General features: G+C 39.4%; 1 protein-coding gene across 9 annotated transcripts in view; it reads right to left on the minus strand.

Annotated features, from left to right (window-relative positions):
* Positions 1 to 19,229, minus strand: part of CNTNAP5 (contactin associated protein family member 5) — a 290,859-nt gene that overhangs the window by 83,632 nt on the left and 187,998 nt on the right. For all 9 annotated transcript variants that reach the window (XM_083841975.1, XM_083841976.1, XM_083841971.1 and 6 more), the window contains 2 exons: positions 16,940 to 17,059; positions 3,693 to 3,893 (listed from right to left, as the gene is read on the minus strand). In XM_083841975.1, coding sequence (XP_083698101.1) covers positions 3,693 to 3,893; positions 16,940 to 17,059 — 321 coding nt within the window. The remainder of the gene's footprint in view (positions 1 to 3,692; positions 3,894 to 16,939; positions 17,060 to 19,229) is intronic.

Genomic DNA, 19,229 nt, shown 5'->3' on the forward strand with positions numbered 1-19,229 from the left:
GTGAGAGAATTTGTTCGGTTGTTTTCACACCTTGAAACATCTTGTCTATTAAGAATGTAATTAAATGTGCATGTGCACACATGCACTTCTCCTTGTACATGTACACTTGCCTTAGGTTATTTCCTGAGATGCTCCCCAAGGAAAGGAAATCAGAGCCTTAGGGACCTAAATTTCTCTTCAAATTACAAGCCCAATCTTCCTGCCCTCACCACTCCACTCCTACTAGCTTGTCTTGGTCCTCATCAGATGGTCTGTGCTTCTAAGGATGAGGCAGTGGTAAAGTCTGCAGTCTCTTGCTAAGAGTGCGGACTACTTTCCTAATTAATGCCAACTGTCATACTTGTTCTTGTTATGTAGGTGTCTTTCCAACAGGCACAAAGAAGTCACAAGAGATTTGCAATTACTGGTCATAGATTAAAAGTTTCATTTGCCAGCATCGTGAAAACCAGATATTACTTTGATGAACAGACATCTATTCCAACATTCACAAAACTCCTGAAAATCCAGCTGATAGCAGAGATGTACAAAAATGCAGTTCAGGGCAATTTAATTTTAGTTTTCAAAGACATGTTTGCAGCTAAGCCATAGTATGACAGTGAGAACTGATAAGGCTGTTCCAGACAGCAGGAGGTGGAGATGAGTAAACTTCTTTGCCAACTGCCAGATTGCATGTCTGACACATTGCAGATGTAAATTCAAGTAACTCAATGGGGAGACTACACTGAATTACACCCACTGAGGAGGTGCCTATGCCTTCAGGGCAAGAGGTAGTAAGAAGGAGAAAGACAAATTCCATGATATAAATTGGAACAATTTTTGTGCAAGCCTGGGAGTCTCCCTTGGTTTTTCTCTCTGAGGCAGCCCAGAAAGCAACGCTTGCTCCTTTGCCTAGGCACATTATTTTTTCCATCTTTTCCCCACATCAAAGCTGTGAAAGCCGAAGTTACTATGTAACAGCATGCACCTTTGTTGGAGAGTGAAGTCAAGGAAGAAAAAGGAAAGAGAAATCTCTTTATTGCTTCTCTGTGAAACATGATAGTGTTTAGATCCTGAAGACAAGGATTTAGGGTTTTGGTGCTACTAACTGAGATATCCTAATCACAGGTTCCTTCTCCTTGAAGAAAAAAAAAAAAAAAAAGACCCAACAACCCCACACACTAGACGAAGCTCAGAAATGAATTAGATCCCTTGCTTGAAGGGGAACTTTTATAGTTCTGTCAAGATCAGATATACCCCTGGAAGATGTCTTTCCATCAAACGCTCACTGCTGGGCTTGGTCCAGAGGTAAGTGGTGATATTCAGCAGAAGGGATTATGTGACATGATGCTTCCTACTGGCCTATGAATGTGGCACTGTTGTCAACACATGCATTTACATACCCACTTCTGAAGGAATATCTAAAATGTGGTTCATTAACCACAATTAAACATGATACCCTTGCTTCAGGCATCCAGAAGCCTGGGCCAAATCAAGAAACCAACCCAAAGAGTTTGATTTCCATTCTGTTGCTCTGACCCCCATATCAAACTCACTACAATTACTCCTGGGCATAAATAACAAAATTGAGAATATTCTGCAGTGAGCCCAGGAAAATGCCCTGAAGTTAATCACACACAGATCTCACCTTCAAGTTTAGGAATGGCAATTCTTTAAATCTTAGGACTCTTCAAAATATGCATGGTGCTCAGCACCACTGAGTCTCTAGGTTTTTCTACAATATAGCAGCAGTTCACTTCAAGATGAATATCAATTAACAAAATGATATTTAATGCTTTTGGGGAGAATATTCCTTTCTACTATTTAAAAATATTGAATACTCAGCTAAGAACAAGTATATTCCCCAAACCTTGTAATTTCAGGAGCTCAGACAATTTATTTTTGAGTATGTTCCAAGTCTAGCCAAACTTACAGCCTCAGGCTACTGAGAAAGTTCAGGATGAAAAATTGAAAGTGTAATTAAAAAGCATACAAAAGGAGGAAGAGAGAGAGCTAAAAATGAGAGTCTGCCACATGCAGAACGCTTGATTGTATTTTTTTCTGATTTATCAGCTGGAGCTGTGTTAAAAAGTTATGAGTCTCACATGGTCAACTGTCAGGACCACAGCAGCACTGCAGCAACTGCAAGAGAGCAAACCAGGCTGCTGGGCACCACCCCTATGCCCTTTCCCTCAAGGAACTGGTGTCATACCTTTTTTCCTAGACAAATGGTGAAGGAGCTACCTATTAGGAACTGTCTTAGTATGTCTGCCAGTTGGTAAACAGCTGTAGCCCTGAAGAAGGATAGTTACATGCGATAGTCAATCTAGCAAATACTGTTACTTTATCTTCTGAAGAAGTGGGTCTGGATCTCTAAGAAGCATCCCTAGCTTTACAGAGGTACCATTAAGATGTACCTCCAGCATACAATTAGAGTGTTTCTTTCTTTGTGTGCATGACCAAACAAATCTCTCACAGAAATGCATAAAAGTAAATATGTGCAGACCTGCTCTAATACTGTGGCCTTCATCCTTAAAAAATTATTTCAGAATTAATCACTGTGGTGATTAAATTTTCATAACGTGTGTGGTGTGGGATACAGCAGACAATGACACTGAAAGTATTGATAAGACATACTTCCCTCCTTTCTTGAGCAGCGCCTGTTTTTTGTTTCCTCTTCCTGCTCTACCCTGGGTGCTAATAGTAATATTTCATTCTTTTAAAAATCTTTAGCAATACAAGCAGTTCTTGGCTAGTAATTCTGCTGCTGACAAAAGGTGTAACCCACAGCTTATAAAAATAAACTGTCTGTAAGGAATCTGATCACTGGATCCATAAACATTCAGTGCTATAGTAGCTTTGCTGGAACCAGTCATTGGGTATTTTTTAACACAACAGAAACTCCTACTGCAAGCTCCCCTTAAGGATTTCCATGGGATTTCTTCTAACCTACTAACAAATTTTAGAGTTCCTATTAATCAGAGAATCACCAGGACCATACAGACATTACAAGTAACCAGATGAAACTGTGGAGACATCCAGAAACATGCCCTTAATGGCATTCCTCTTCTCTGAATAACCAAATGCAAAATCCTGACCCCAGGAAAGGGCTGAGTAGAAGTGCCCTGAGTAGCCACTGGAGTTTTGCTACCACAAAGAGACACAAACTAATCAGACCCTCTCTGCTTTGTTGTTGCTGCCACATTAAGTCAAAGCAAAAAACTTGATCCTTTTAGCAAGAGTTTAAAATTACTTTTGCCCCAGAAACTGTTCTACCAAGCACTTTAAACATTATATTCAGGACTGTCAGATTTGGAAGAGGATACACCCTTCCTACTCAGAAACATTTTGAGTCTGGACTCTTATGCTTTCTCTTTTTAATACAGAGTTAAAACTGTAAATGAATGAAAAGAGCCATTTACCATCAGCTAAACACATCTTTACTGCTTTCCAACTAGTACTTTCCATTGCAGAAGCTTTCAGACCCTTTGTACTCATGAACTTACGCAGTGGAAACTCCCCTGCAGAGCTCTGTCCATCTCATGTCAGAGGGTAGCCACTGCACAGTGGGATCCAAGACAGTCAAAGGCTTTTCACTCTATCCTGTATTGCTAGTATACGTGCAGTTTTCTTTCTCCTTAGTTGCAAGTGCAGCCTGCACCTGCTATATAATCAATAGCAGTTAACAAGGAAAGATTTGGGATCATGGTACTTACTTGGGGTGTTCAGGAGACGTGACTTTTTGCAGTGGTAGGCTGCCTCCTGTTCGCAGTACTCCGCACTGTTTATCACAGCTTCAAGCTGCTCCATGCTACTGTTGTAGTTAAAGGACATGGTGTACGGCTTCTCCGGACCAGCTCCTTGGACTCTAGTTAGCTCTGTGTTGTTGTGCTGCACTGCAGTCCAGATCTTATCTTCTGTTAAACAAACAAACAAAAAAAAAAAAAGAGGATTGAGTGGGAAGTTAACAGCAAAAAAAACTTCCAACAAGCAGGGAACAAAAATCAACCTAAGTCTAATGCTTTACTGCATTAGAGACAGGATCAGACAGACCCTGGGTTCTGAAATGACGACTCTGTGATGAGGACCTGCAGGTCGACACATCCCACAGAACTTTCTCCCTAAACCAGCTTCAGCAAATTCTACAGCCTGCTGTGCCAGAGAGAAATTAAAAGCTTCCCAGGAACTTTGGGAGATCTTCCACATCTTTTGTTGCCAGCATCTGGAGAAAATTAGATGCATTTCAGCTGTCTTCGGTCCTGAGAGAAAAGACTTAATAATATGGATCAGGATGGTAACTTTCATCTTCTGCAAACACAGCCTGACCTGAGAGCACAGCCCACTGTTACAACAACAAATATGAACTGCAGCTGATAAGCTCACAAACTCACCACAAACAAAATTCTTGGCAGAAAGCTACAACTGCAAACGTGTTCTTACTGCCCAGTTACAAGTCAGAGCGCTCATTCTACTCAACTCCCAGATTTTTCTGCACATAAACTGAGCAATGCCTCACTTGGCTGATAGTATAGAACATATGACTCAGCATCTGTAGCTAACTGTACATTTTGATGCTTTTCCATGCTGTGGACCCCATTCTCATTTCTTTCATTGCATTTGCTGGCAAAGCAAAGAATTGCTCAGGTCACGGACAGCAGAATCTAGGCTTATGCACAATCTGCACTGCAACAACCAAGCTCACAACCAGCATTGAGGTTGGCATGATAAGGAGAACATCACAATTAGAAACAATTAGCTTAGCAGGGAGGCTATTTCCCAGCAGGTTCTGGTGAGATAGCAAGGGACAAGATAACAAGGACAGCCTGAATGACCAATCTGCTGAGCTGACCCAGAGTAAAAGGCAAACTCTTTAACAAGGATTCACAGGACTGAGCCCAGCACATGCTCCATGATGTTATTTAGAGACACATCCACTAAATTCCTCTTTTATCAAAGACCATGCTCACCCAGGGATGATACAAGATACTGACAAGGCAAAAATAAAGGAAAGGAAATTTGATCTTAAAAATTGTGCATTGAAATATTCAGATGTTTTTACTGCCAGACAACCTAGGCTGAATTCTTGCACAGCACTAGCTTTACAGTTACTCCCCGATACGCTGGCACAGAGCCCAGCAGCTTTGTGGCCACTGTAATGAGTTGCAGTTGACCTATTTTTCCCTTGAGCTACAAATATCCCACAGATGACTTCGATAGAACTCTATTAGGCGTGTATAAACCCTAAATGGACCATCTTTGCAAAGACACATAAGTTAATGGATTGTCATTATGGAGGCATTCAGATGACAGGCAAGTAACAACAAACATCTGGAAACCATATAAACACGTCTGGTCCAAGTTAGAGAGAAACCACTCTCTGAGTAATTTACAGCATAATCTTGAACTTCAGAAACTGTAAGGACAGTTTACACCCAGCAACCCATAGATTACTCACAACTCTCATCATTTCTGGGACCATGAACAGAAGCAGTTTTCTTATAGATCTATAATTCTGTGATTCTTACTGAGTTCAGGATGCTGCTTATAGATCCTTTGAGTTGGAGCTCAATGAAACACGGGTGCAATGTGTGACACATAAAAGTTAGATTAAAATCACGAGAAATATTGCAAATTTATTGCTTCTAAAACTTGCTTCAGTGCTTGTAAACAGTCAATGCTGTAGCACAATATAAAACCTTACACAGTCCTGCACAGTATATTGCTTCCACCACAATATAATTCAATGACTTCATAACACACCTCATACATCCAGAAGTAGTGATTCTTATCACCCAGTCTGTGTTTTTTTTGTTGTTGTTTGTTTTGTTTTTTTGTTTTCCTGCAAGGATTGACATGAACAGAGAGGATTTTTCAGAAACAGATGAGGGTGAACTCACTTCCTCTCACTGAAGCTGATGGAAGTTTAAGCCCTGCCTTCACTGAAAAACCTATATTACCATTGAAAGACAACAAACGCTAAATTGATGATATTACAGGAAAGATGTAAATACAAGAGAATGGAATGAACTGTTTTCTGGAAATTCCAGGTGGGCAGTCTTAAACTCTTCCACTGAACATCAGTAACATGCTTTTGAGAAACTGTAATAAAATCAATGCTCATACTAGTGGCTATATTGCTGCTCAGGAAGTACGACAGCCTATAACACTAGAGTTACAACGTGGTTAACACTGCCATGTTTTCCAGACTTTTTACTTGTACACCAGAAAAGGTGTTGTGTGGTTACCTGAAAAGCCAAAAGCATAATGATCTGATAATTTACAAGCAATAAAGGACTATTTAGGAAAAAAAAAAAGGGGGGGGGGAAGGGGGGGACTCTAAAAAGTATCAAAGCATGAAACAGTCTTCTCAAGCAGTGTTGGAAATATAATCAATTAGCATGTTTGAAATGAGGCTGGACAAAGCCCTGTAACGGACAACCACTCATTGACAAGCATATCAAACAGACAGTGCGACCAGTCTCTCTCTTATCTTCCTCTGTGATTGTTCATTTATTTCCAATGGTATTGTTGTCATTACAACTGCACTCAGCTGTGCCCCTGCAGTCTGAACTTTGACTTTCAAAGACTGCTTTTCTCCACAGGATCTTGTCGAAATAAGAAGTAAACTACAGATTCTCACTACAGATTCTCCATCCTCTAGTTTGTGAGGGGAAAGGGAAAACAAATCAAACTTCTGTCTACTGAATGTAATTGTGATTTAGGATGTAAATCAGAACAGAGAGGAATAAAAAGTAGTAGCAGAAAGGAAAAATGTCACAGTTTTATTTCAGATGTTTCCTAACCTACACATGCCTGATTTATTATATTTATTAGTTTTGTAGGTTAGATCTGTGTTTTGCTGGTCACTTCAAAGGTTCCCTGTATGCTCTGCGTTTGAGCTATAGGTAACTAACAGCACAACTTCTCAAAAAATATATATATTTGGCTCACTGGTCTAGTTAAAAGAAAGTCACAACCACCAGTAAGCACACATCTTGGACAGTAAAAGCTACCTCCATTCAAAAGTTAATTTATTTTGCCTGCATACACTTGGTGTAGAAAGAACACACAAAATTACATCTTCCACTACTTTTTCTTTTTTTTTTTCCTCCTGTTTTTAACCACCCAAAAGGCAATGAAAGAGGCTTAAAAAACTTGAGAGTCTGAAAGAAAGCCTTCATACTGGAGGGGTGACCCAACACACCACAGATGTTTGACAAAAGATCTGTTGACAGCAATGTTAGAGGAGGGAAAGGAAGAGAGATGCATTCAGCTACCTCAGACATGCTTCCTCCCACTTCCCAGGGAAAGAAAAAGTACTTCCATCTTACAAAGGGGGATGAGAGATGTAGAGGGACTAGTTAACATACCCAGAGTCACACACAACCTGCTAGAAGAATAAGGATTTGCATTCACATCACAGTAAAAACAGAGAATTTCTTCTTTCAAAAGGCCACTTATTGGTTTAAATGCAGCAAATGAGCCTGAAAATTATTTACACTTTAGTGTGTTTTGGGATCGAGTGGGAGAGCCAGCACTGCTCCCTACTGCATCTCAGCCAACTGAGAAAGGAACAACAAAGCACTGGAGGGCAGTAAATTCTTGAACCATTTCAAGACAACAGCAAGACCACGTTCACCTGCTTCCAAAGATCAGAAGGCAACCTTTCTTCTGAAGACCCTCACCACTTAGGTCAATTCTCAGGCTTTAGTCCGGTACCATTTTCTCCACGTCACACCTGGCAGCATATGGGAAAAGACCATTCTATTTTCTCAAACTCATATCTGCAAATACCTACAAGGCTGATATGAATATCTCATATCTGCAAGGCTGCTGCCATGACAGAGTTGTCTGCCTCATAAGGAGGGTAAGGAATTCTCCTCCTACAGCTACAGTCACTGTGTACTCTGAAGCCTACAGACAATTATCTGAGAGCTTGCATTTCAGGCATGCTTCAGGACCCACGCAAGTCAGGTAGCTGCAATCTGTATATGCACACAGATCACTTCAGTTAGAAAGAGGTCTAAAAGCTGTCTGCAACTTACCTCCATGATTTGCAGACCTCTGCAAAGATTATGCCTGTGCCATTTGAAAATTGGTCTCCAAACAACATTCCTATTTCACTCTATGAGGATTGGTTTTTTGTGTGTGTGTGGTTGTGTTTTTTTTTTTTTAAATCTTTACTTTTTTTTTTGCTTTCGTTTTCATTATATTTTTAGAAAGTGACATGGATGCAAACCAAATTGAGTGTCACTAGCTCCTTCTAGCCATTTCAATGTCTGGAAGCTGCTAATCCAAGTAGATAAGGCTCTCTTTTCTTTATTTCAACAAAGAGGTTATCATTATCTTTTCCTGTTTGTCCATATTACATGTTTTTTTCTTCGTTTACTCAGCTTAATGAGCTCTCCCTGCACTTGTGAATTTACAATGAGAATGAAAAAGCTGTTCTCCAGGCAAAGGTCACTGTTTATTTTTACTTTCTATTATTCCACCTTATTATTTTATTACTTTCTCAGCTTGGTAAAATTCTGAACCACATACAAGCTGAAAGTCATTCAAAACCCAGTAGGAGAGTGCAGCCACACCTTCTACTGTGTAACCTGGAATAGTTAAATGCAGCCTTGAAAAGCAGATTTCCTAAATGCTTGTTAAATTGTTCCGTAATTCAAAGGTGACAATGCTTTAATTTCAGGGTAATGCTACAGCTTTATGACTTTGCAGTTTTATTTAATGGACCAATTTACCAGGATATTACGCTGCCTGTATTCGGTCCTAGGAGATGTTTTTACAGCGTGGGACTGCAATGCATTCAGCACATTTCAGACCCTCTGCTTAGTCTCACCCATAGTTCTGTCATCTTGCTGGAAGCCTCCAAGTTGCTTTTGACGGCACACAAATTAAATTGTGGGAAATTAGAGCAGCTGGAAAACTGGCTTTCAATGAGTTCTGTATTGTCTAATTCTCGTTTTTATTCTTCAACTTGAAATATCTCTGTGGAGCACATTTCACCCATACAAACTGCATCACTCCTTTGTGATTTAGGAGGTTTGTCACCAAACAAGATTATTCAGACTGATTAAATTGCCAACAAGCCAAACATACGGTAAATGCTACATGAGAGAGAGAGAAATTGCTCTGAGAGCTCATACGATGCATTTGTTTCATGGCGCTCTACATTGAATACCAAATATTGTCCTGAAAGCTGTACCTATAATTACAGGAGTAACTACACAAAAGACAGACTCTCCTCCTTTGACACTGCATTGTTTTAAGCTGCAGTGACAGTTTAGCCCAACCACTCTACTGTACCCCTTGAAGAATACGAAAAGACAATTTCTTAAAGCAAAAAGCTGTAATTCACTAACTCCAAGGAGTAGTCTGCTAGGAAATCCACCCATCATTTTTTTTTCCTATCTCCCATTTTCTTTTCTGCTGGCTGACCCAGAAACGTGTGCTTTTGCAGCTTGTTTCATGCTCATCAGTTTCCTCCTCGTTTCCAAGTCAGCTGCTTCCAGCCAGTGCACAAGCACCGCGATGCATTTCCATGGAAACTATTCTGGGGCAGTTCCCGTCTCCCAGCCCTGCGTGCAGCCCACTCTGTGACAGTGCTGGCAGACTGTACCTGCAGGTGCATGTTCCCCAGGGATGTCTACACCCAGGAGAGCTGCCAACCCTTAAATCCCTCCCAGCAGTCAGTAGGCAGCACCTGGAAGGTACAAGGGTTGCAGTGACACCCCTGGCTCCACAGACATGCAGCCCCAGCAAAAAGGGAAGAGCTGGGCTCCAAACCCCCTTCTGTCCCCAGGCATGATGTTTGCTCACTCTGAGCCCAAGGTTCAAGGGGTGTCTGTCAGCAAAATGATCATGGTAGGTGGCTCTGATGGATGAGAGCAAGACACCTCTTCTGCGACCCCTTGCACCCTCATCTCCCCTGTTATGCTGAAGCTCAGAGATGACAAACCATTACCCTGCCAGCCCACTGCTTGCTGACCCTACATTTATGTATTTCCTGTAATGCAGGGTATCTGCAAGCAGTAAGAAACATTTTTGTTCATAGAATCATAGAATATTCGAAAAAACAAAGAGGCAGTCACTGAACTACCTCTTAGAGCAAAATGGACACTTCTGCCCTGCGCTCACACTCAGCGCAATGGTGACAAAGCTCCTTCATCCCAGGTGAGTTTTGAGAGCCTCAACATATGACCTTCTGCTCTCATATGTTGCAACATATGCCTTATGATGGCTCAGGTACCTGCACGAGTCTAGCAGACAAGAAGGGGAGCCCACAGGGGATCTGCTGTGCTTCTGGAGCAGCACCAGGAGGCTGGGCAGGACATCTGAAATTTTCCGACAGGGCACTAGGCACCTGTACCTGGTGCAAACAGATCCCACCCTTGTGAGACTGCTGGAGTAACTTTTAGGGAGCCACAGCCCACCTCTAGCTTCTGAGCACTGTGAATGTGGGAGAAGATCGATTAAGCTGCAGTAGTCCTTGGTTAAAGGTTACAGGAAAAAGTCTGTTACATTCTTCTGTAATAAAATTTCCTTGGGGGGCCTTCTACATGTGTGAGGGTGAAGAAGGCCTGTGGGACATCTGATGTAAAGCTCATCAGAAACACAGCGCTTGCTGAAAACAGCAAGACAGCTGTTGACAGCACAATGCCTTTGACATAATATAAACATTAAATGTTTATTTCCTTTTATGAAGTTCTGGAATACTTAATGAAAATTCGAAGCAAATGTATAAATTGTCACAGCTACGTTGTGCCAAAAGACCTGCAGTGTTTGAGGGGATAAACTGTTAAAAAAAACCTGTCTTTAATCTAAGGAGTAGTAAATAATTTGTAAAGGATTCCCATTCATCGTCTTCCCCCACTGATGAAGTCAATCATAATTATAGACAGTAAGCTGCAAGGTACATTCATAAACAAACAAATAAGAATGCAAAGGAAGCAACCAATAAACCAAAACAAATAAACAAAACGCTCTAAAAACTTCCTGCACAACTTCAAATCTGTATCTGACTCATTTTTGACAACCTAAGGGAGTTTCACCACTGAAGTTCTCAGCCCACAGTTACATAGTTGCAGGTAATAAAACCAGAATTAAGGGCATGACCTTCTCCTCTTCTCTGTTATTGCTTGAGCCTAACTGGTGTTAGCCCTCCTTTTAACTGGAAATTTAGAGTGATTTTTGTACCAGTGTAATTGTTATAAAAAGTAGAAAGAGATAATGATTTATTATGGAAAAATAGATTAATAATTTATATGCAGATGATCTGAGATTTCTGTGTGCAAAGGGGGGATGCCAGGAACGGTAATGCCATCAGTCCCATAATTACATTGGGAGCATCAACAAGGATCCCTGCAGCAAAGATTGATGTCTGGCCAGCTCACCTTTGCATTCTTACTCCAGTCTGTTGCTTGTTCACAGTAAAGCGGAACTTCTACAATATTTTCCTCAAATAGCTGATCAAATATCCTACTATAAGTGGGACTATTGAGACACCTAAAGTATTTAGGCACTTCAGCTACAAGCATATCTTGCATCTTCCTGAATTCAGCCCTGTTTGTTTACATACCATGGAATATGTACTACACAGAAGAACAAAACCTTGATCATTGTTAGCTGAATGAAAGAAAAAGAAAAAACGGCTAGAGGCAATTTTATAAAGAATTGCAAGTATAACTCTGGTAATCTCTTTTATGTATTTTTAGAATCCTATACTATATATCCAAGATTTAAGAACAGCTTGCCAATAGTATTCTGAGACAGAAAAAATAGTGTTTTACTTTTCTTGCATGAGAAAAATAGGCAATAATTGCATTTTGAGAGGAGTATGTAAAACAAGAAAAGATTTTTTGTTCATTAATTTTGTTTGTTTTTTCATTATGGCAGTTTCAAAAAACAGATCTTGGACTAGCAGCAAGAGCTGGAATAAGGACTAATCTCTCCCAAATCGGCACCTCTGGAGGGAAAAAAAAAAAGCCATATGAAGACTGGACAAATATCTGGCCAAGATAAAATTAAGCATTGATCTTATCGCAGTAATTTCTAAGCACTATTGATTTGATAGTCCAGGGTCTTCCTATGGTAAAACAGCATCAGTAAAGAAATACAGCAACAAAATGACTCTGTATTGTAAGCAAATCTTTCAAACATCAAGAGTAAAATTTATACCAGAGGAGATGAGGAGACTCCACAAAGATGAGGACATCAATAGATTTCTAAGCAACGAGAGAAAAAGAATGAGCCTCACAACAATAGAGACTTGCAGAAGAGCGGTTGAGATGGTCCATTAGCCATTTTCTTCTATCAACTGTTATCAGCCACTTCAGTAGGAAGTGAGAATTTGTGTGGGCTAATTATCAAACAATCAGCCTACAGGAAAAAAAAAAATATATTTCCCAGCCTTGGTGGTTGCTTATTATCCCAAAACATGACAGGATACATCCTCTATGTACCTTACTCCAAAAAAATGTCTAAAGGACCATGCATGGATGACTGGAGAACCCAGCTAATGCCAGAGCTAGTTCACATTCCCATGCAGATGGCCCTGGAACCACACTAGCTATGTTCCCCCAGTAATGAACATAATTAATAATCCCTGCGTGTATCTACACAAACATATTGTTTTTTATATCATCCACCTACATATGCTCATGGTTTGGGTGCATAAACCCAAACATGCATTTCTGATGTGGATTCCTTTTTGTTTATTATAATTGATTAATTTCCCTGTGAAAAGTGACTTTGTTTTGGGTGTAATGAGAATATAGGTTGAAGAAAACATTATGTTAATAAGGGGCTGTCTTTTTTTTTTTTTTAACCCAGTTTTGAGTTTGTCGTCTTTCATTGTCATTGAACCGTCCCTTTATTCCTATTGTAAGAAAATGCTAATGAACATCACTTCTGTCAATGATGTTCATTCACTTTGGGTTTTCCTAATCTAAATAGCCATGGATTATTTACTTTTAGCCTCTCTTTGTACAGATATCTTTCTATGCCTTTAATTAGTTACATTAGCACTCCTGACTACCTCCTATTTCAACAAGATATTTTACTTTTACTTGAAATAAACAGCCTTCAAGACAAGATCCTTCTGAAGTGCTTCACATACTCTTTCCTATTCTTGACCAATTTAAATAATAGCATGTCATCTACAATGTTTGTCACTTTGCTTTTTCAGCTACTTCTCCAGACAATGAATAAATATATTTCTCCACTCTGGTATCAGCAGATATCTTGTGACACTCTACTGTTAAATTTCTTACCAGGCTGCTTTTTCTCCCTGCAAAAATTTCCTTTCCCTTATTTCTCTCTCCTTGTCTGTGTCTTATTGTCCAGTTCCCTCTCAACACACAAACTTATAATTCTGTGCTTTCTTCAGAATTTTTATTCAAGAGTAGGCTGTTAAAGTTGACAGACAACACAGAAATCACTGGGACCATAGACATAATAAATTAACTCCTAATGTTGATACTTCCCATATCCACATCACATATCGGATGCCTATGACCAGACACCAATATGTGAGAAAGAAGGTGTTAATCTGACCTGGTTAATAACTGGCAAGGCAATTGAACATTAACCTGTTCAATTAATCAGATAAAAATTAGAAACAACTTTAACCAAATGTAAGTGAACATTAAGGAACAACACTTCTCTAGATGCAATGATGCTGCTCATTTCTGATAATCTGACTCCTTTTTTGAATTCATCTTTCACAAATGCAAGGCACTGCAATTCCCACAAGTCATTAGCTCATTGCACCTCTACTTTAAAAAGCACTAAATGAGTCATTTCCCCAGATTTTCCCTTCCACCTCTAAATTCTTCAGCCTAAACACATTTTGGGCACAAAGAGATTACCTCTTCTTCAACTGCATATGAAAAGAAGATCTGCCAGCCTGAGCAAAACCAAAGCTTCATTTAACCCAGGAGCCAGCCTCTACCTCAAAGGAGAACAGATACTCAGGGAAGCGAGGAAAGGCAAAAGGTTTTTCTGAAATTAATTCCCAGTGAGCTTTGCCTCACAGCTGCCTGAGATGGGAGTGCAATTAAACTTCCGCATTTAATAGCCCCTTCTGAATCTATCAGACAAGAGTCTTTTTATTTTCCAGCCTGTTTTTTTCCGCTCTGTTGATACACTGGACTCCATGGCGTCCTGTGATAATAAGTTTCAAACTGAATTATTCATTGCAACAAGAAAAACAAAACCAAAAATAACTACTGGAATCCTGCTACCCGATAACAGTCCCTCAGCTCCCATATTAAGAGAAAAAAATTATTGCCTTTTTGATTTCTCTCTGCCACGTATGATCTCCATGCTTTCCTGCAACAGTTCCCTTCATCATCTCATCAATCCATTTAGTATGTCCACACATGGAAGCCATCCATACTTCTTGACCATCTACATGTTTCCATTTACAGTAGGTGTGGTATGCATTTATTTCACTGGACAATGTTGTCTGTTTTTGCTCTATTCCTTCCATAATATAACAACATAGAAGTTTTTTTTGTTTGTTTTAAACTTTCCTTGAATATTGATTCTTTCTGAAAAACTGCGCAGAAGCATAACCTGAGAGTAACAGCAAAATTCAGAATCTATTCCTGTGCACATAAATTAAAAGTTATTTTTCCCAAATACTTTGCACTTAATTTATTACTGTAAAGATCCAATTATTATAAGCATAATAATACGTTCCCAAAGAACATTAAGAAGAAGCTCTTGTGATTAAGGCACCCAAATCATATTTAGATGATACAGAAACATAGAATGTCTCAGGGTGGAGGGACCTGAAATACCATCTCGTTCCAATCCCCTGCCATGGGAAGGGATGTCACCCACTGGATCAGATTGCCCAGAGCCCCATCCAACCTGGAATTGAACGCCTCCAGGGATTGGGAATCCACAACTTCTCTGGGCAACATAACCCAATTGTACATCAAACTCTCCTGATAATTACAAAATAATAATTTCTCTCTGTGCCTCAGTCCTCCTTCACACAATAGGAAGAACAGAGATGCCTTTGACAAATGACCTTCCCCTTCCTCAAATGAGACATCTGGGGGAAAGAAGAAATGCAAAAAAGAAAAGTTTTCCAGGCTAGCAGGTTTTGTCAGTTTTCCCCACCTCCAGTTTTCTCGTAACCAAAATAAAATAAGAATGTCAGCAAGTTCATTACAGACAGAGAGAAAATCTGCTTTCTGGATTTCTGCCAAATAAAATTTATTTGAGGAAAGCAGACACTTTCTGCAAGGAGTTTGTCAAAAATTCTACTTCTTGAGCAGAGATAAAAAGCACTGACAATGTTTTGATCACACATATTTATACAATAAATAATAAAAATGAGCACATTTCCCATACTGAAGATCAAGGAAGGATATTCAGACAGAAAGGTGAAACTGTTTCAGTTCTTACTAAATTCAGCAACAGTGAAGGAGACATTTTATTAAATATTTGTTACACTTGAATAAAAAACATGCTTAATAATGAACTGGTGTGCATTTAATTAACATAATGATTGCCCAATTAAATCAAAATGAAAATTTAATTTGAGGCACTTTAAGTACAAGGAGATTAAGGAGAAAATATGAATATCCTGAGTCCTTTGTTTTCTGGACTAAGCTTGGAGGTGATATGTGGCAAAGTAGCTCTGCCAGAGTTAGCACTTTAGAAAGGGTAATAAAATTTTATTTCACCCATACAAAACAAAAACAAAAAAATCAAACATGAGACAACGGAGGAAATTTCCTCTACATTTCAAAAACAAAAAGCAGAACGGAGGTTCGACCATATTTCCAACTCCAAATATGGACTGTATTGTAATCTTTCCTCATATCTTTGCATGACAACCCTATAAACAAAACAGAGCTAGCTTATTAAGGAGGAGAATTTGCTAGATGGGAATTCTCATTTTAAAAACTTTTATTTTAGAAGTACAGAACTGTAAGTTTGAGGGACCTCAACCACTAGGTCACCCTTCCAGGCTCTTGCTCTTCTACGTGTCTCTGTGGTGACCCTCCCCCTCAGAGCATCTCATCTACATGTGTACCCAGATAGATGAAGGCATTATCTGGAGCATTAAAGGCCACACACTTGTAAGAAGGAAAGTACTACTACTTAGAATGGGAGGGTTAACAGCCAGCTCAGTGTACGGAACATAGTACTCATTCCCAGTTTATTAGGCAACGACCTTCTTGGCCTAATTGTGAATAAGGTTCTGCTTTTTGTGGCTGTGAACATCCTGTTTTGAGACACGTAGAGCCAGCTGAATGTCAGGAGAGGTCACGGGCAGCTCCTTCCCTGCAGTATCCTGACAATAATCTCATGTTACAATGAGAAATAACATCTTTCTTTTGTGTAAAGACAACCTGTTTATTTTTGTACTGATTAAAGGTCTTGTCTCTATCATCTCTTTTACAGATGCACAGTTTTATTTTAAGATCTGGCCCTCTGCTTTCAGCTGAACCGATACCCTAATCTGGAAAGCAAATGTGTAATCCTGTGTAACGGATCTATTTCTGCAGCATTTGATTTGAATCCCACCTCTAGTGTTCTAGTAAAGCAGAGAAGTTATTCAGTAATGAAAAAGATTGAATTCTAAGTTTCCAAATCTTCAGTAAAAAATAGTCATCTCATTAAGTTATGATATTATGAAAAAACATATCAGCAATGTCCTTTACCAGTGCAAATAACGTTGTTAATTAATACCATTTAGCAACATGACAAAGTGATCTCTACAAAGTGATCTCTTTAAGCTTAAGGTTTAGAAATCACTTTTACTTGGATCCTATTTAAGGTAACGCTTCAGAGTCAAACCTCAGTTACTACCAATGCTCTGCTTTTCCCCATTACTGAAAGAACCACGTTTCTGGTGTCTTCTTAGTAAATGCAACAATAAACACGTTAATAGCATTATAGCCAATATCAAGCACCAATGATAGAGTTAGGTCATTACCTGTTATATTGCAAAAAACCTGAAGTGGTCCAAGTGGTCCACTTCCATCAGAATCGATGTAGAAGAAACCTGACGTCCTCCCTTGATGTCGGTAAGCCTCACATGATTGTTCGTAGATAGCTTAAAAAGAGATACAGAGAAATTGTATCATATAAACAAGCAGAAAATATATTACACATAAGAACACTGCTTTATTCACTATCGTAACATAAACTTTTGGTTCACTCCTGACTAATGTGATAGAGTTTCCTGCATTTGGTCCTCAGCACATGCTCAAAATTAGGCATGTATTTTACTAGTTTATTGAATTTAAGTATATGCTGGCTTTAAAAACATGGGTATAGGTCTTATTTTGGATTAAACTATGTAAATACTTAAGGAAACAGATATGAACTTTCAAACATGCCCCCATACAGTTAGGGGAGTGATACATGTGAACATCCATGTAATGATATTTCAAAGATATACATACAAATATACATGATTTACTGCCTGGGCAAATGTTTAAGTCTCATCAACATAGAAGACACATTTCTGTCAGTCCCTAGCTTCCCTTTATCACTGTCTACTATTCCAAATGAAAATAAGCCATTATCCCCTAGCAGAAAAGCTCAAGCTCAGATATGGTCTCCATCCTGGGTGACGTCTTTATGCTTTAGAGCTATTTTTATACAACCAACTCTTCCTCTCTGCTTATCAATATTCTTCTTTTGGAGGATTAGTGCCTAAGAAAATCCATGTGATTAATAAACAAGCACAGCAGGTTGGTAACAGCAGTAAGTGAAGGAAAATTTTCCACAGGTCAGTGCAATTCCTTGTATTTGAGTCATATTTTCAGGTAAGATACTGTAACTGTCACTTCACACGGGGCAGAGAAGGAAACCCCTTCACAGAGGGGAGTTATGAGGTATCAGAAAGTCATTGGTATGATCCTGGATCTTGAACAGGAGTGACCTTAAATCCCACTGCAGGAGGACTGATTGTTTCCCCAATTTAAACAGCTACCTGATTATACTGACGAGGCTATTATCCGTAACAGATTATGATTGTTCAACTAGTTGTTAACAAATACAATAAAAATCACAAACTGACTTAGCAGATAGATCAGGACTTCCTTTTTTCTTCCTGTAAGACAGAGTTATTTAGATGACACTGTAGTGGAAATGCAAGCAAAGAGAATAACCCATGCTCTTTCACTAAGCTTTTGAGTGCTACCAGCAGAAAAGCACACAGCATATTTGGGCATTATCTTTGGCTGTTGCAAGGTCAAATCTATCACTTTTCTTAGCCCTTAATTTTATGAGCACATTTTAACCACTATTTGCACATTCATACACCATTATACAGCAAATACAGGACTTACACAGACTGGGAGATACCCAGGGGAACTTGTGAATATCCCATTTGTTAGCCATTGCATATCTTTTCCCAAGCCCCCTCAATTCTTCAGGCATCAGAGCAGTACAGTTAAATTTGATATAGCACAGTATTTGCTGAGTCAAGGTCATAAATACAACTGCAAAGTTCCCAGTGCCTTTCATCCAGAAGAATCACAAGGAGATCTGCATACTGTACGTAGACAGAGCACTTTCTCACCACTTTTTAATTGCAGTCCAACCCTCTCCTGCAGGAGGCAGCTATTGTTCTGCACCAGCAGGAGTAATTCCCCTTTCCCATCGTTGTGCTTGCACAAACTAGCATACCTCCATTCCCCAGTTTCCCTAAAAGAAGTTTACCTGATGAAACAAGTTTCAGAAAGACTTAAATGGCCAGCCTGAAGTAGACTTGTTTGACTATTGTCTTGTCTTTCTCATTCTGAAAAAAGCTCTGCGAGAGATGATCACTCACATTTTAATAATATTTGGAGTTCACTCTTGCCAACAAAATAGAACCACCATTCTAGGGTATTTCTATCACCACCCTATAAAATAAGATTGTCACTAAATGAATCAGACGCTTGTATCACCAGCTGAAATATGTTTTTGCCCTGTACACCTCTATCCTGACCAGAGATCTTTTGCTGGCAGAACACCTCTAAGTGCTAAATATGCACAGCATTACCCTTCCCAGAGTTAAGGAGATGCTTAAGGCACTCAGCACCTGGTAAGATAGTGCTTTAATTAATACCTGTCCTATCATAACCAGGATAAAGAAAGCTTCTTCCTCAGAGTCATTAACCTGATGTAAAGAGAACTATAGGAGCCTATGAGATCTGTAAATTCCCACTCTGAAAGATGGTCAAGAATACAAACCAAATACAAATAAAATTAAATCTCCAAGCCAGAACCTT

The sequence above is a fragment of the Anser anser genome, assembly GCF_964211835.1.
Source record: "Anser anser genome assembly, chromosome: 6".
NCBI classification, from domain to species: domain Eukaryota; kingdom Metazoa; phylum Chordata; class Aves; order Anseriformes; family Anatidae; genus Anser; species Anser anser.